At 37.7% G+C, this 16,895-nt stretch overlaps 1 protein-coding gene across 1 annotated transcript; it reads right to left on the reverse strand.

The window, feature by feature from the left end:
- Positions 1-783: 783 nt before the first annotated feature.
- LOC129276755 (E3 ubiquitin-protein ligase Trim36-like) lies at positions 784-14,957 on the reverse strand. The gene is made up of 9 exons (XM_054913161.2): positions 14,315-14,957; positions 13,962-14,105; positions 12,067-12,262; positions 11,282-11,428; positions 10,161-10,256; positions 6,905-7,158; positions 6,025-6,152; positions 4,950-5,312; positions 784-4,670 (listed from the first exon to the last, which is right to left on the reverse strand). Exons 1-9 carry the CDS (start codon positions 14,926-14,928, stop codon positions 4,024-4,026), a joined length of 2,589 nt encoding a protein of 862 aa, XP_054769136.2. The 5' UTR covers positions 14,929-14,957; the 3' UTR covers positions 784-4,023.
- Between the last annotated feature and the right edge of the window lie 1,938 nt (positions 14,958-16,895).

Raw genomic sequence — 16,895 nt, forward strand, 5'->3', positions numbered from 1 at the left:
TCTCTTCTCCTTTCTTCCATCTTTCCTCATCTTTTCAATTATTGAGAAAATCCTAGTGAAGACGGACCTTTGCCTCCATGTGGCGCCTACCCAGAAATTATTTTTCTTTTGCATAATTCATACATAAGACTTATGTTTTCTCTGAAATTTTGACCTTTTTTCATTGAATTTGTCTTAAAGACAGCTGTTGCCCGAACTGCCAATTTTTAAATCCAAACTTTGTTGTGTAGCCCTATTAAATATCAATTACCATAGACGTGTTCCTGTCTGATTGGTTGAAATCGAACTGCATGAATCGGATTGAATTGAATGAGTCGGCACGCATGCCATCCAAATTATGCTGTTCCTAATTCACAATATCATGATTAGTTTATACTTCGAATTATGCCACTTTCGATTACGAGAATGGTGCAAATTCGTTTATACAATTTTTATTACAGTAATTTATGAACGAGTAGCTCTAACATGCTTGTTTTGGTCTTGATACTATCTTAAGATTCTGATTATGAGTATTTAATTTATTGAGTTCGTAATTTCTTATATAGTTATTTGTTTATCACTCCGTTTTATGATAATTTCGGTGAGAGCAACATTTTGTTCTCGCATTACGTAACGTCTATAAAACCAAGTGCGCTTGGTCTTTGCAGAATGACGAAAATAATGAAATATTACATGAAATGTCATTGATGGAAGGAGACAGGGTGGGGTGGGGGTAAAATGCCAGCCTCTCGGCTCTGTTAGGGTTGAAACATGTGAAGAAGAAAGACGCATCGTAAAAATGAATAATATTGCTGTGGCAAAGATTTATTCACAATATGACAGCAAAATGCAGAACAGTTAACATAATGAAAATAATCTACTCGTATAAATCTTCACAGCTTAAAAATAATATTAATGATCGAAATGATATTATTTGAAGAAAATCCCTTCCGCATGTTCCGTCTCAAAATGAGCTCCGTTAAGTTTTTTCCATTATAACATTTTTATAATTATTTCTCTCTTTCATAATATTCATTATCTCTCGTAAAAATCGATAAATGTAGTAAATGTACAGATGATTTGAACAATAATTATGTGATAAAACAATTCAATAAAAGCTATCTGTACACTGAATACACATACATGTTCATCTGAGACCTTTCTAGTTAATAGTAAAGCATGAATACTAAGTCTACAATGCACATTGGGTTTTTATTTTTCAGCTCTTTCCTTTTTTATATATAAACATTGCACGTCATTTTCAGAGGCACTTTATCAGCAACAAATTAAGTCTACAAAATAGCGAAGGTGAATTACTCGGATCTATCACAGACCAAAAGCCAAAATCTAGCACAGGTTATACTACAAGACATTGCACACTATTGATTCACACATAAAAAGCAAAAGGCATTTTCCCATCATGTTTTGGTTAGAATGTATAAAGCGCTTTAGGTGCTATTCTTTCTATCCCATATAAAATTGTGCAATACATGTATCATAAAATGTTGAAAAACACACAGAGACATGACGAAACGTCAAAATCGTATAAAAATTAACTTTGAGTGATTTGTAGAACTGCCCATACCTTTTCTTCTCCGATTATAAAAAAAGTTTGCACTGAAGAGAATAAAAGAGCATGAGCAATATGTGCGATAGTTATATTTGTACGCATGCTAAAACGCACATTATACCCTGTTTACAAAGTAACTAGCGACAAATAAAATGCTGTCATTTTCTTTTTGTGCTACAGTTACAGTCATAAAGTCATAATTAACCAGCATAGCATTAATGTATTAATGTCATTTTAATGATTTCATTGTGACCAATTTGATGAATAAGAAATGTATAAATCAATACTGTTCTAAAATCTCTTAGTTCTATGATAAAATGTATCACTATTAGCTTTTCAACATTGTTAAATGTAGAAACATTTAATTTCCTTGAATGGATGAGTGAAAGAAATATTGAATGAAGGTACAAAATATTAGTTTTTAAAGATAAGATTAAATCAATTAAGAGGGATTAACTTTGATGATGGTAGTCGTGGTGCGGTGGTGGTGATGGTGTTGATGATGAAAGTGACGATGTTGACGATCATAATAAAATGTTAATGAATAGAATGATGATGATAATGACAGTGGTAAATAATGACGGCAACGATGATGATGAGTGATTTTGACGATGACGACGATGATGACGACGACGACGATGATTATGATGACGGTGATGATGATGTGTGTTATGATGGAGATTGGAGTAATGACCTGCCAATCACATCGCTTGCAATGATCGATACAACAGTTAATACATAACTGACAATAATAAATAGCATAATACTATAATCTTACATTGATGTCGGATAATCATCACCATTCATTAAGAATAAAAACTAAGTTAATGCACAATATACAAATAAAATAATCAATGTAACTATCTAATAATTCTAAGGTTCATATTAGTTTCTTTTCCAGCGAAGCAATGGCCTCTGTCTTCATGAGCATTTAATTGAATCAATATTATTTCAGCTACGGTCAAATCTCAAATCAACAATAACTGCCACATGCAGCTTTCAAAATCAAACAAATATTGTAACTCGGGTGTACCTAAAATCGGAAACCGTGCCATCCTTTAAAAATCGATATGAAACATTTAAAAAGGCTTTATCTTGACCGATGTTCACAATTTCTGAAAGTGATCTGCGTTATCACGCACCAAAAAATAAGTTAAGGACAAATAAGCAACATATCAACTTTGCTCGCAATAAGCGCATAACTTTTTCATACTGACATGACTGAGTTAAATTATAGAGGGGCCTTAAAAAGCACCGACAACCTGTTTATTACAATTACAAAAATTAATAAAATGTATGTGTATATTTATGCTTTTCTTTCGTCGATTTTGCCTAGATGATTACGTTTTTATTCTTTCCTTTGAATGGTGCAACACACAAGGTATACCCGCTATATATTCAATGTTTATATCTATGACACATTAATCAATTTTTACTTATAATTGTAAAAAACACGCAACATTGAATAGCAAATTTGCAATATTGTAAGATTTGCAATTGAATTTGTGACCTAATCTTGACTAGTATTGATCACAAGTTTCTTGCCCAGTTCACAATATGCACAATTAACGCAACATAATCAAAAAAAGGAATAAGAATGAAATGTTACAAAAGATGTTTATTTTGTTGGTCCAAATGTTTGGAATGATCTTTGTTTATGTTGGATTCGTTTCGTGTTTAAATGAATCAGATCTAGTTTTTCAGCGATAATGTAAAATATGCTAGGTGTTGTATAAATGATATGTTCTGATACACACACAGCTTTTTTTTAAATGTCGGGTCAATCTGTGCGCCGAAAAAAGAAGAAAATATGTGTGCAAGGACAACGGCCATTTTAACAAAGTCTAAAGCAATACAACATTTTGTACCATTGATGTGAACAGTTACCTAGCAACACAAAGGCCAAATCGAGGGGAAAAATGATTAGTGCTGAATAATGTTATGTTATAGACTACACAATTATAACTGGAACCATATTAAAGGCCCATCGAACATTGTGAAGAGTTAGGTCTACGACTTTGGCAATAATTATTTTCAGTTTCAGAATTTGGCGTCTAGTTGTATGAAAATAAAAAAAATCAATAAATTCAGAGGTCATTGTTTGAATGTACGCGAATACTAAGGTTTATTGAGATCACTTCCACATAATTCGACCAGCGACCCCCCCCAAAAAAAAAAACAATAGCATAACGTCAGGTATCTAAGCCCATGAATGAAATGAATACAGCACATTATTCTGATGAAAGCTCGTTCATTGTAAGGTAAGCCAGCGTCCCAGCCACGATAAGACTGATGGTTCAAGGCAAATCCAATATCGGACATTTACCATAACTGTTCGATTGTACGAGCCGGTTGGATCCCACCAGATACCTTGATCTTCCTTGAGAAGCGACATTCCCTCGACGAACCATCATGCGAAAAAATCAATACGATTGGTGGTTCAGGGGTAAATAGCAGCGGATAGTACATCATCGCTAATTCATTCTAACTATTCCTGACCCGACGATGGTGAGAGCTGGTTGGATCCCACCAGATACCTTGATCTTCCTAGAGAAAAGACATTCCTTTGAAGAACCATCGTAGAAGGACACTCTACCTGCTTCAGCGTCTAAGAGCACACCAACAACATTAGATTGAATACTGCATGTCCTTGGACTCGAAGGTTTCGACGATGCCTTATTCGAGGTCTTTCGAGGTGATGATGTCGGCGACGGCAGCGTCAATTTGCCCATGCAATGTGTGACGAAAACAGTGGGATCTTGCAGCGAGACCTCGTCGTCGAGTTCGTCGCAACTGTCGTGTCCGCTGTCGCGATCTGCAATGGCGTCGCCGTTACTGCTGCGGCTGAAGCGCTCCGCCATGCGCTCACTTGCGATACCAACGTGGATAGCGAGAGTGGCCTTATCAACTTGGACCTCCCAGTAGTGCTTTCCCGTCGTTAGTTTCTTGTCTCCTACAAAGTGGACGGGTTCCAGTGCGATGGGAGAGGTCGGGAATGAGCCGGAGTTCGATGAAAACATGGTTGACGTTGGCGACACCAAGACCTCTTGGCCATCTTTCCGAACCTTTGATGAAGTATGAGGCACGCTTGACTGGCATTGGGTCCATTTAAAAGGTAGCACTGGAAATGAAATACAGTCAGAATAATTTTAGTTCCATGAATAACTTCAGACCACTATATTGTTTTATAAAATTTCCAGAATCAAGAAATACAAGTTCTTTTCAAATTAATTCAACTTGCTCATGATAAAATATCCAATGGTAATTAATTTGAGATTATTTCTATGATAGTGCTTTGAACTGGATATGAGCGACAAGGGGGTAAATTTTAACAAACTTGTTAAATGCATAGCCTGAAACATAATACGTGTAATTTCTTTTTTAATCTAAATGATTTTACCTGGAGCCGGTGGTGTTTTCAAGAGTATGCAATCACTGGACTTGGTACCAGCCGGATTAAAAGCCTTCACTCTGAACTTGTAGGAGGTGTCCATCTCTAGATTCCTTGGCTCATACCGGCAATCCGTCAGGTCCGAAACCTTTGTCCATTCGCCATCACTTTCAGACTCGCCTTGGTCGTCTCTGCCATTTTTGAGCGGGAGACTGGTAGGTCTTTCTAAAACTTCTTCCGTCTGCTTGCTGCTTTCGAGCTTCAGGTACTCCACTGTATAAGAATCAACAACGCCCCCGTCGGTCGATGGTGTCCATTCAAGGCAAGCGTGGGGATTGGAAGTTTTTGGCTGTAATACTGGTTGGCCCGGAGCTGAAAGATAAGTAATTCTTATGTTTAATAATAATAATAATAATAATAATGCAATTCTTATATAGCGCATTTCAGACCTGAAAGGACTCTCAATGCACTTTACAGAAATAAAAATTATACAGCATAAGGAATTACTTGATGAATGTTTAAAAATGCATGATAAACTTTACGGTGGCAATGCATGGACATTTAGATTAATAAATCCCGTCAAATTTTCTATCCAAACCATGATAGAGAAAAACGACCTCGGAAAGAAAAGGTTCTATACCTTTTCCAATTTCAGTTAAAGAAGAACACATTGCAAGAATGTGAAAGCTGTTTTAATAATTTCAAGATGAAATCAGTGACTGTCACGTTCAAATATTTGAAAGACATCATTCCGAAACGGACAGGTATTGGGTATTTGGGTAGCTTACTATGGTCAGATAGCAAATAATTTGACTTTGACCGTAATGATCCTGCTTCACTTTTGTAAATAAATTGTAACCTAATAAACAAGTAAAATATCTATTCCCCTGATATATTTACCATCGGAAATAGTAAAATCGAATTGTGATATCATGAGCCCCCCCCTTTTTTTTAAATATCTATTTGTTTTCTCAAGGTGATGACGTCAAAAGCGTCGTGACATTGTCTAAGAATCGAAATTGATTCGGCATTCATTCCGACTTCGCAGCGTATCGCAGTGTCACTGTGAGTTTTTGATAGTTACCTTTGATGAAATCAAGTTCCTGAAGAGATTTGAGAGCACATGTCGAGTCAAGTTGGAAGTCACCAAATGTCTCGTAATTTTCACACATCTCCTCTGTTTGCTTGAGTGACTTGGCCGTTTGCACCAATCTGTGAAGAAGAAAACAATAACTTTCATTAAATACGTTTATAATACAACGTTGTTTTCTAAGTCTCCCTCGGTCTATGAGGATCGGTCCTTTTATCGCCTCGTCTTCCCTTTTATTACTTCAAAGTTTACGAAAGTGAACGGATTGGAGTCATGTATAGATGGATTTTGCTTTGTCATTGGGGATTTGACGAAACGTACAGGAAGGCAAACATTCCTGAAACCGGATCTAAGAAGGATTCAATAAAAAGATCAAACTTGATCGCATTTGGGGAAACGCTAACGCACTACATGTTCTTGGTTTTCATTACAGTTCCAGACCAATCAATATTGACTCTGTAAAAAACATGACGACGTGACTCTGTATTTGACCTGTAGAACAATTTCACATGTTCTACATCAAGGCTATTTTGTTGTTGGTATTTTTTACAGACCCGGTGTCAAGCACATGATGTCCCACTCCGAAAGTCCATAAGCTCAAGACTGAATTCGACGTATAGTTCCCCTTCATTTGTAGGTTTGGTTGATATCATACACCCATAAAAGCGAGAATGAATATTTACAAGATTTCAAGTTTTGTTTTACAAATAAATAAAGTATGGAAGTAAATGCATGATCTAATTGGTTATGTGGTAATGTCTATCTTGGAATTGATTTGGTTCATATTTACAGATACCGTAAAAAAATAACTATTATTCATAGATATGTATAAACACAGCTATACACAATGTTCATGAGAGATATCAATACAAACCTTCCAACGAGGGGTTTGGCAGCTTGTACAAACATAGCCTTGTCAGTTTCCTTCAGCAGTTCAGAAGCCAGGTCGGCAACGCTGCATCCCTGGAGTACATCCTTGTATGTGTCCAATACTTTGCGGATGTTCTGGGTCCTTTGCGTCACCTCCTCAGACGCCCTCTGCGTCAGGTCAGTGTGTCTTTCGCTTAGCGTTGATTGTAACAGTTCCAAGGCTTCAGCTAACGCCTTCTGCATTGCGTCTGCACTCTCCTACAAGCAAAGTCATGGAATAAGTTGCGACATAAGAAATTAAAGAACTAGATTGTCTAAAGAGACATATCATATTTGTTGCTTGAATATATTACACTTGTCAAGCTGCTCCAGAAATTGAAGTTGTTTACATTCTTCCTTTAAAGAATCTAGAACATTGTAGAATTATACTACCCACACAAAGTCAATGTGTCAGTCCACTAACAATGTTAACAGCTATCCAAATTGAAATGGGAATTATAAACAAGTGGAACGCCTCTGGCAGTCTCGCCTGCATTACGCGATTTAATATAGCAGCAGTGCTAACTTTGAAAACTACTATAAAATAATCATTCACAAAAACACCATTCATATAATGACATAATACCACGTTCATTGACCATAAATGACATTTGAACGGTGACTTAAGACTTGTCAACAACACCCATGTCCACATTTTATTCACTCTATCTATAAACTTTCAAAGTTATGATGGCAATTCAACAATTACCCCAACATGGCCTAATTTTATTGACCTTAACTGACCTTTGACCTTGGTTTTGTGACCTGAAACTCACAGGGGATGTTCAGTGATACTTGATTACCCTTATATCCCAAGTTTTATGAACTAGATCCATAAACTTTCAGAGTTAGGATGGTAATTCAACAAGTACCCCCAACACGGCCAAAGTTCATTGACCTTTAATGACCTTTGACCATGGTCATGTGACCTGAAACTCATACAGGATGTTCAGTGATACTTGATTACTCTTATATCCCAAGTTTTATGAACTAGATCCATAAACTTTCAGAGTTAGGATGGTAATTTAACAAATACCCCCAACACGGCCAAAGTTCATTGACCTTTAATGACCATTGACCATGGTCATGTGACCTGAAACTCGCACAGGATATTCAGTGGTACTTGATTAACCTAATGTCCAAGTTTCATGAACTAGATCCATACATTTTCAAAGTTATGATGGTAATTCAACAAATACCCCCAACTTGGCCAAAGTTCATTGACCCTAAATGACCTTTGACCTTAGTCACGTGACCTGAAACTCAAGCAGGATGTTCACTAATACTTGATTAACCTTATGCCCAAGTTTCATGAACTAGGTCCATATACTTTCTAAGTTATGATGTCATTTCAAAAACTTAACCTTAGGTTAAGATTTGATGTTGACGCCGCCGCCGCACAGTGGGCCAGAATGAGTTGAAAGTGCGCCAAAATTATATTCCGTGTTAAATTTTTACTTTAACATGTTGCTTATGGGTAATTTTTGGCGTAGAATCGACTGAACATAATTTGAAGCCGAAAAGACGTCACCTTGATACCAAATTATGATTGGATACTTAAAATATCTGTGAAAAGACAAATTACACTAAGCAAATTGTGTAGTATATAAACTTTGTATTATGTGCTACTTTAAAATTGGCCAGAGTGAATGTTGGTTTATGCCTAAAAAGTGTTTATGAGATGCCGAAAATATTTGTTATTGCATCAAAATGATTATTAATTACATTTATTAAAAAAAACTTTATAATCTGAAAAATATTAACAGTGCTTTATAAAGCTGTGTTGACTTGTGTAAAACGCAGAGTATATAACACCTAGAATGTATCACTTTGAGGAGGGTTTGGGGCTGAAATTATTCTATGAGTAAGTTTTATCCCTGGAAGAGTTGTGAGTATAGCCCTTATAAGCTTTAGCAACCTTTATGTTGTTTACATTAAGCCTGGAATTCATGTTATTTTCATGGAATGGAAGGGGAATCGTCCTCGCCGTGCAAAGAAAGCGAACGGCAATGTATCCCATGCGATGCGCTACGATGACTGCGCGGTATAAAAATGACCGTTTTTTAACAGGTTTTTGGGGTGTTGTGTCAAGTTAAATCGGCTGTAACATAAAAACGGGCAAGAACGGGCAGCCAAATTTGGTATCGACTTAAAGCTTAGACATCGGGAAAAATGATGTTTATAGAATTTAGACGGAAATCCACGGAAATCTAAACGATTCTATTGTAAATGCAAAAAACATTGATTTTTTTTTGCCTATTTCGTGGAAAAATCAGCCTATAAACCTCTTAAAAGGTGTATTTTATCTACTTTGATACCTTTCACACGAAAGAAGAATATATCAACATTATGTGGGAGCCATTTCAGAATCCTACATGAAAAACCTTTTGTGAAATGGCATGTTTTTCAACTAGGATGTCATATACGCGACATTTCGCAAAATGTCACATTTTACGATTTGAGGTAGGAAATTAACAACCTTTATGCAAATTCCGGAATGAAATATTTTGCTGAAATATTCTTCAAAGTATTGTCTTTCAGCTGGGCATGAAAAAAATTAAAAATCTGAAATTGCCCAAAATGACTTTTGGCGCACTTTTGTTTCGCCCCGGCCCACTGTGCGCCGTCGCCGTCGGAAAAGCGGCGCCTATAGTCTCGCTCTGCTATGCAGGCGAGACAAAAAACGGATACAAAGGCATTAAATTTCATAAATTAGTATGACTAGTATGAGAGGAAAAACAAGACAGACATTGGTTAATCTAAATGAAATTAAAAAAAAATCATTCAGCAGCAAGGATGCGAGCACAGCCTTCGTTTCGTATACCACTACTGCAATATGTCTAAGACAACAACCAACAGAGGGTAAGATCGCACTATCGTCCTGCATATCATCCATACAACGAAGAACACGATAGTGTCAATCATCAACAACCCTTTAGCTATTTATGCATACGATTAGCCATTATGACAGTTGAATAATATTCTTTGTCCGTATCGGTTTTACCAGCACCTAGGGGTCGTTTCATACAGGTGTTCATCAGTATGGTCAGTAACACATGATTTTACGCGAGAAAGTGACCATTCCTTCTGCTAGTTGATATACCCCTTTGTAGCTGACTTCACACCTAAGAACATGTTCTAGTCGTGCGTAATTTCACCATGTTTACGAACAGCTTACTGAAACACCACCCTGGATGAAGATGGAGGATGCTATGACTTACTTCAATAGAAGATGAGATCCTCTCAAGTTTCTCCACCTGATCCGTGATGTTTTGCCGCCGTTTTGCAATGGCACTGATCGTCTGTTCCATCTTTTCCTGAAATAAAAAAACCGAACATGAAATCATTCAAATGACATAATCTACAAGATCACACTAATCAACACAAGGAAGTATAAAATGTTTGATTTGAAAATTATCAACGAAACTAAGATCACATACTTTGACAGAATTAAAGTTAACATTCAGTGATCAAATTTATTCAAAATATTACATAAATCGTGAAAAAATATTTTGCAAAAAAAAAACACCGCATAATGTTCTATCAATTTTAGAACAACCAAAAAACCTCCACAGATTACATACAAATCCAGTTTTCGTTGTATTCCAACCAGTGCATCGAATGGCGACTAAACATATTCACTATAATCACGATCAGTGGCAGATACAAAGGAGAATGTTTGTTCATTCGTTAGATTCATATGAACTTGTTCGTGCATGCATCATGGAATCTAAAATTCCCTTTGGGCACACTTAAGTATCTCAATTGTATCTCCAAGTATCTCCATTGTATCTCCATAGAGAATTGAGTCAAAGCTTTTCGGGCTGCAAGCATCACTAAACATCAATAAGATCGATGGGAAAGTGGACCATGGTGGCTGAGATGATGAGCACATGCAAGGTCCAGTACTTTGTTATAAAACTTGACCAAGCCCGAAATTTACAACGTTACACTTAGTACTTGATGCAAACTATAACCAATTATGATAAACATTTGCAGCAAAATAAAACTTGATAATCCAGAGAGCAAAATTGGGATGTTTCCTATCGGATCTGCAAAAATTTACTTTGCATGCATCATGAAATCCAAATTTGGAGACAATAGTCATGATAGTTACCTTGAAGGGATTGTTATAGAAATCTCTTTCGAGAATTAAACTTGTTGTAATTCAAAAGATATTTTGGCAATATCCATCTGCCTGCAGATGTATTATTTCGGTGCCAATATATCATGAATATGGACAAACTTTTAGGCGGCATCACTGCCGAATAATACATCTCCAATGCCAATCATTGGCAGTCACTTAAATCCCAATTGTAATAAAGTTAAACAATAATGTTACCTTCATTGCAGCGTATTTTCTTTCTATGATGGAAACTTTGTGATCAACATGTGACCCGCTGAACTTGCACCTTTGGCAGATTGGTTTATGGCATCCCTCACAGTACATGGTAATCTTCTCCCCATGGTGATCATTGCACATCAGGGTCTATACAAGAATAACGATCGTAATTAGCAACAAGTTATCATACAAAACATAAAACAAGATATTGGTGAATTATTAAGTGTTACAGAATCCAAAATCATGCCTATCGTATATCCGTCGATTAATCCGATATTTTTTTAAAACTTGAAATGAAATGGCAAAGGGCTTAACTACCTTATGGGGTTACAGTTTAACTTCTGCTCCCCGTTACCTTCATAGATATGCCACTAAACAACTGGAACACCCGTCAGTTACCACATTATTTTCAAACAATATAATAATGGGGATTTGTTCGTATCCAAATCCTTCATTCGATTTGATTTTCGGTGATACCTATTAAAGCTCTTGCTTCAATGAAATAATAACCTATATGACACTTGTATTCACAATCACCCCATAGTTTACCTTTCAGCTAGTGAAAATCTATCCGCCTCTGGAGCTGAAATGAAAATAATTTCAGGTTGCCTAAAGGCTTACATCTTCTACATATTTTCTTCTTTCCCAAATAGAATCATGAATTGGCAATTTTTGGTGATCATTAGTCCTATCCGTGCTATCGGCATCATCGCCTTTGATGATGCAACAAGCTCTTGTTGCTAGTGTTGGCGCTTTTCGGATTGGATGGAACTAGATATGCATACCTTTGGTCTGTAGTTATAGGTGGGACCAATGCAGACATGCTGTGCTCGCGGTGTCCCCCAAGGATGATAAATGGCGAAGCACTCCGTACAGTAAGGTGACTTACAATCCAGACAACTTTTGGCTGCATCCTCAGGCGGTTTCTTCTTGCAAGAGCCACATGGAATACTAGCGGCCTTCTTAGCTGCCAACTTATACCTGATGAAGATATGAAAGAAATACAGACGTAAACACGGTAAAGGTGATATGATCCGGGCTGATGGTCTCAAAACTCACTATACAACATAATTTTCCTCTCTGCAGCTCTTTAAATTTTTGTAATTAGTAAGTAGGCCTACCACGACCGCTCTCACTCTTGAAATAACATTTTAGAGAAATACCTCAATGACTCGCCCATTGGCCAAAGCATGGAGAAAAAATATCAATCTCTGTGATATAATAATGAAAGTATGAAGGAAAATCCGCCTGGATTCCAAGTGAAACTATGCAATTATACTTACATCATCATTTCGAAACTATTTATTTTTCTTCGTTTTTTCATGTATTATCGTTCTTCGTAATGGTTTCATATCGCAAAACAAATTATGTAGAATTTCAATGAAATGTCAACTTCGAAATGGGAGTGGTAGCAAGGATAGCTGAATGAGAATTAATCCCACACACATAATTCAGCTTACATTTACGTATTTGGCTTTGAGACAAAGTATATCTTATTACCCCCAAATATGATATCAGTAATTGATCTCCATTGGTTTGACGCAGATCTGTAGCTGCAGCCGAATTCTTTGGGCAGTTCATGAACTCTCAGTTTGATGTGTTTGGGGCTGTTAGGCATGCTTGACGCAAACACACACCAAGTTACCTTATAGCCATGAATTGATTCACATACAAATCATGCACACACATCTCACCCACACCCAAGCACAATATATAAACCGCAACGCACATACGCACACACTCACACACACATCCACCCACACGCACACATCCTCACTCACACACACTTGCACCCTTCCAAACAAACAAGATATGTACACGCTAATTGACACTGTTATGGGTGGGTGCTGTGCAATGCCTCGTGAAAGTTCAGGAATGTCGTGGGTGAAAAGACAATAAATGAAATTCTGACATGCCAATTGCGAAGCTGAATGACATTGGCCCTGACATATTCATTAACTTGGAAGTTGTTTATAGTTTAGATTTGCTGTTGTCTTTCAATATACAGCATGTATTATTTCATTATCCTTGCGTCCTACCCATATTTTGCTATAAGAGCAAACAGCAGCGTGAATCTGACCCAATTTCTACAAAAATAAAGTTTAGGCCTGGGAAATGGTTACCCGAATTAAATCTATATAAAGGCATGAGCTTCCTTTATAATTCTAGCTTCCCAGTATATTTCGCCCGAAACCAAAACCAAAAACATGTTGACCCTCTCTAACATCTCCTAGAAGGAAGGCATGACGTTGTCGACCACACTGATCATGGTATCTTGATCCCAATTATATTGCCCAGGTCATAGTCTTTAGAGGTAGGCCGACAAGTCCAAATGTATCTTACTTGGCCTTGATCCACAAGATTCGGAAGTGGGACCCTAGCCAGCATTATGTATATTGGTGCTGATAATTACTGACTCCATTTCCGCCGTACTCAGCTAGAATGGCCGTAGCTTAAATTTGCTTGATCAAGACTGAGAGAACACATCAACAGCGGCGAGAACCTATCCGATCTTAGTTAGATCTAGACATACCGAAAGAAGATGATGAGCATGCTGATACGGCACGCAGCAATGGATGTTACTTTGCAGAAATGGCTTTGATGTTTACCGAAAAGGCGTCTAGGACCTTAAAAATGAACATGACTGCCTGATACTGTTTTCGAATGACTCTTAATTTACCTGTCGACAACGACCTCCAAGGCGAAGTTCCTGAAGAGACCATTGATGCCCTTGTCTCCTAGATGAACTTCCTCATCGCAGGTCGGGCAGTGGATCGATGTTGCCGTCGGGCCGTTCAATTTTCCCGTCGATGATGTTCTCCCTCTGTGAATTAGAGTAATGATAAACAATTTTTTTTTTCAATTTTTCGATCACAAATTCATCTCTGATGAAATTACATATAATTTATGGAAAATGGTGAGACAACTCTAGAGCAGAAGCAGAGATTGTCTGATCAATAAATGAGGCAAGATCAGTGTCATCAGTTTACATTCTTCTTTAGTTTACTTTCAAATTTCCTACAAGGTTCTCACCTCATTCCAAGTGTTCCACTGAAAGAATCTGATCTGCTTCCCAGACTAGTAACGCTACCCGTGGATCCCTTCCGTCCCCTTGGGGTCCCAAGAGGACCAGTCATCGCATCACCTCTGGGTGAATCGGGACGAGAAGATTCAGAAATAGGCGATTCTGGCCTTGATCCTAATCCTGATGTGCCAAGCTTTTTGGACTTTGTGCCAACTTTATCCCTTGGTGTAATCGGACCCGAACCCGTCACACTCTTCCTTTCCCGGAACGATCTCCTCATCGAACTCCTATTCGCCGTGTTGAAACCTCCACCAGGCGTGTCCAACGGAGAGGTGGGCGTGCTCGATAGTGACGTCAGTGACAACTTTCGCGACTTGCGATTAGCTGCTGCGCTGCTCGGTCTAGAAGAAGTGGGTGTGGTCGTCTCGTGGTTGGTATCGGTTGACTGGAGACTTTCGCTGGAGGCATGGAAGCTGCAACGTCCGGAATTACCGGTGAGCTGTGCCTTGGCACATCGGTGGCACACATTGTGGTTACAAGGAAGAAGGAGCGGTGTGGTGAAGTAATCATTGCAGACCGGACAGATGAGCTCTCGCTCGAGGTGCTCCATATTACTAGCCATGGTGGAAAGGCGGTTTACAATATCTGCAGAAAATTAAGAAAAGTGAAATAAATTGCAATGGAGAAAAATAATCCCAGTGTCTAAAAACAGTTTTTAGACAGAATAATCTGAATTGGTCATATAATTTTATGTAAACAATGCGGGAAAATTAAAGTGTCAAAGTTCATCAGTTCAAGTCCAAAAACTTATCAAGACGGATTAATATACGCGAATAGAAGACAGATATGATTCTGATATATTGCACGAACTCGTCATATTCTATCATCCCTAGTAAAGACTTTTCGGAGATCCATGCAGGGACTCGAGACCAAATGAATTCAGGTGAGCAGTTTCCCAACGAGGTTTTGATCCGATCAGAGATTCTGTCTGATCATCATGATCATAAACCCCTCACATGCCACGATCAACACAAGCATCAGCTTGGGAACATTAGTCATTTCGATCTGAGGGCCTATTTAATTAACTTAGCTATATATTTTATGTCCCATATTACATAAAAAGATTGAACAATATAAGGATCGGGGTAGTTTGATTTGGAGATGGGTCAGGTGTCGTCGGCGGTTTGTGATGTCACTGTACGTATTGACTGCTTCCGTCTGACTCATTAAATCTGGCCAGACTACATGGAGTTTAGAGAACTTTTGGGAGGGCCGATGGAAGGGTAAATTGCAGATTGGTCGACAAAAAATTCGTCTACTTTTCGTTCGGTCTAATCCGATATGGTCTCACCGTCTGGTCCATTGGCGTACAGATTGGGGGGGGGGGGGGGCGCTTGGGAGCGCTTACCCCCCCCCAAAAAAAAAAATCACGACAAAGAAAAAAAGAGAGGTGAAAATAAAGAATGAGGGGAGGGAAAATATATCATTTTCTGAATGTAATGTCGAAATCTATTACAAAATGTTTTTTGTTATAAAAGTGTCGAAATGTTTGCCCCGATACCCCACTAGCCCTCTCAAAATATTTGGCTCATTACACCACTGGTCTGGTCTAATTGCGATTTGGCAAATTTATAACTTTGCTTAAATTCTAGTTGGCTTTACCCATGTCATCGAATATCCATTTGGTCTAACATCATTTGGTCGACATGGTAAGATGGAGTTATGAATCAAATTTCATTTTTACAATTAAAAAAATACCAAGCAGCTAAACAGGAAATAAGATCACTACTAAACATGCTAAATGGGTATTACAATACGTGTAGTGTAAACGAAACATCAAGTAGACAATAGATAGTAGATATATGTAGAAACACTGTTTGAAGAGGGGAATGGGGTTGTCGGCATAGAGTCTACTCAATACGGTCAAAGGTCTACGCGAGATCATCAAATCATTAATAATGTACGTAACGGAGGAAGGGGGGGGGGTGGGTAAAAAGTGAAAGGTGACACACTGACGCATCCCAGGAAGTATGCTTTGGAAGTTTGACAGAATTTTTCTGGTTTCCAATCGAGTTGAGTCAAACCTCAGAAAAGAACAGAGATGTTACTCATCAAGAAAATTTGACACATGACATATTACCAATTGAACCAAGAATAATTAAAGGAACGAGAACAATAAATTTGCAATCTGACCGGCCACACATAGTTATAAAACAATATTAAATTGGGCATAAGTTCGAGTCTGCACCCGAACAGCATCCGAATTCGACAAACAGGGAAACCTCGAACAAGTACATGACGTATAAATCTTAACAGCATAAGTTTCACCAAAATGATGTTGAAGAAGGAAATCAAAACAGTAATGAAAAACAAGGATGGTATGGAAAGAAGGGTACTGATATGTCACACACATTATTTTTTTGGTATCAGAAAAATATGAAATTAAATAACGATTCACTGTGATCAATGATCTAATATCCAATTTGAAAATAATTTTGATAGACATCCTTACACAATGATAAAAATTGATAGTCAGAGAATTAAAAAAAAATACAAAATACATTCATGCACTTTAGATATACCCTTATA

Source organism: Lytechinus pictus, chromosome 14 (genome assembly GCF_037042905.1).
Source record: "Lytechinus pictus isolate F3 Inbred chromosome 14, Lp3.0, whole genome shotgun sequence".
Lineage (NCBI taxonomy): Eukaryota > Metazoa > Echinodermata > Echinoidea > Temnopleuroida > Toxopneustidae > Lytechinus > Lytechinus pictus.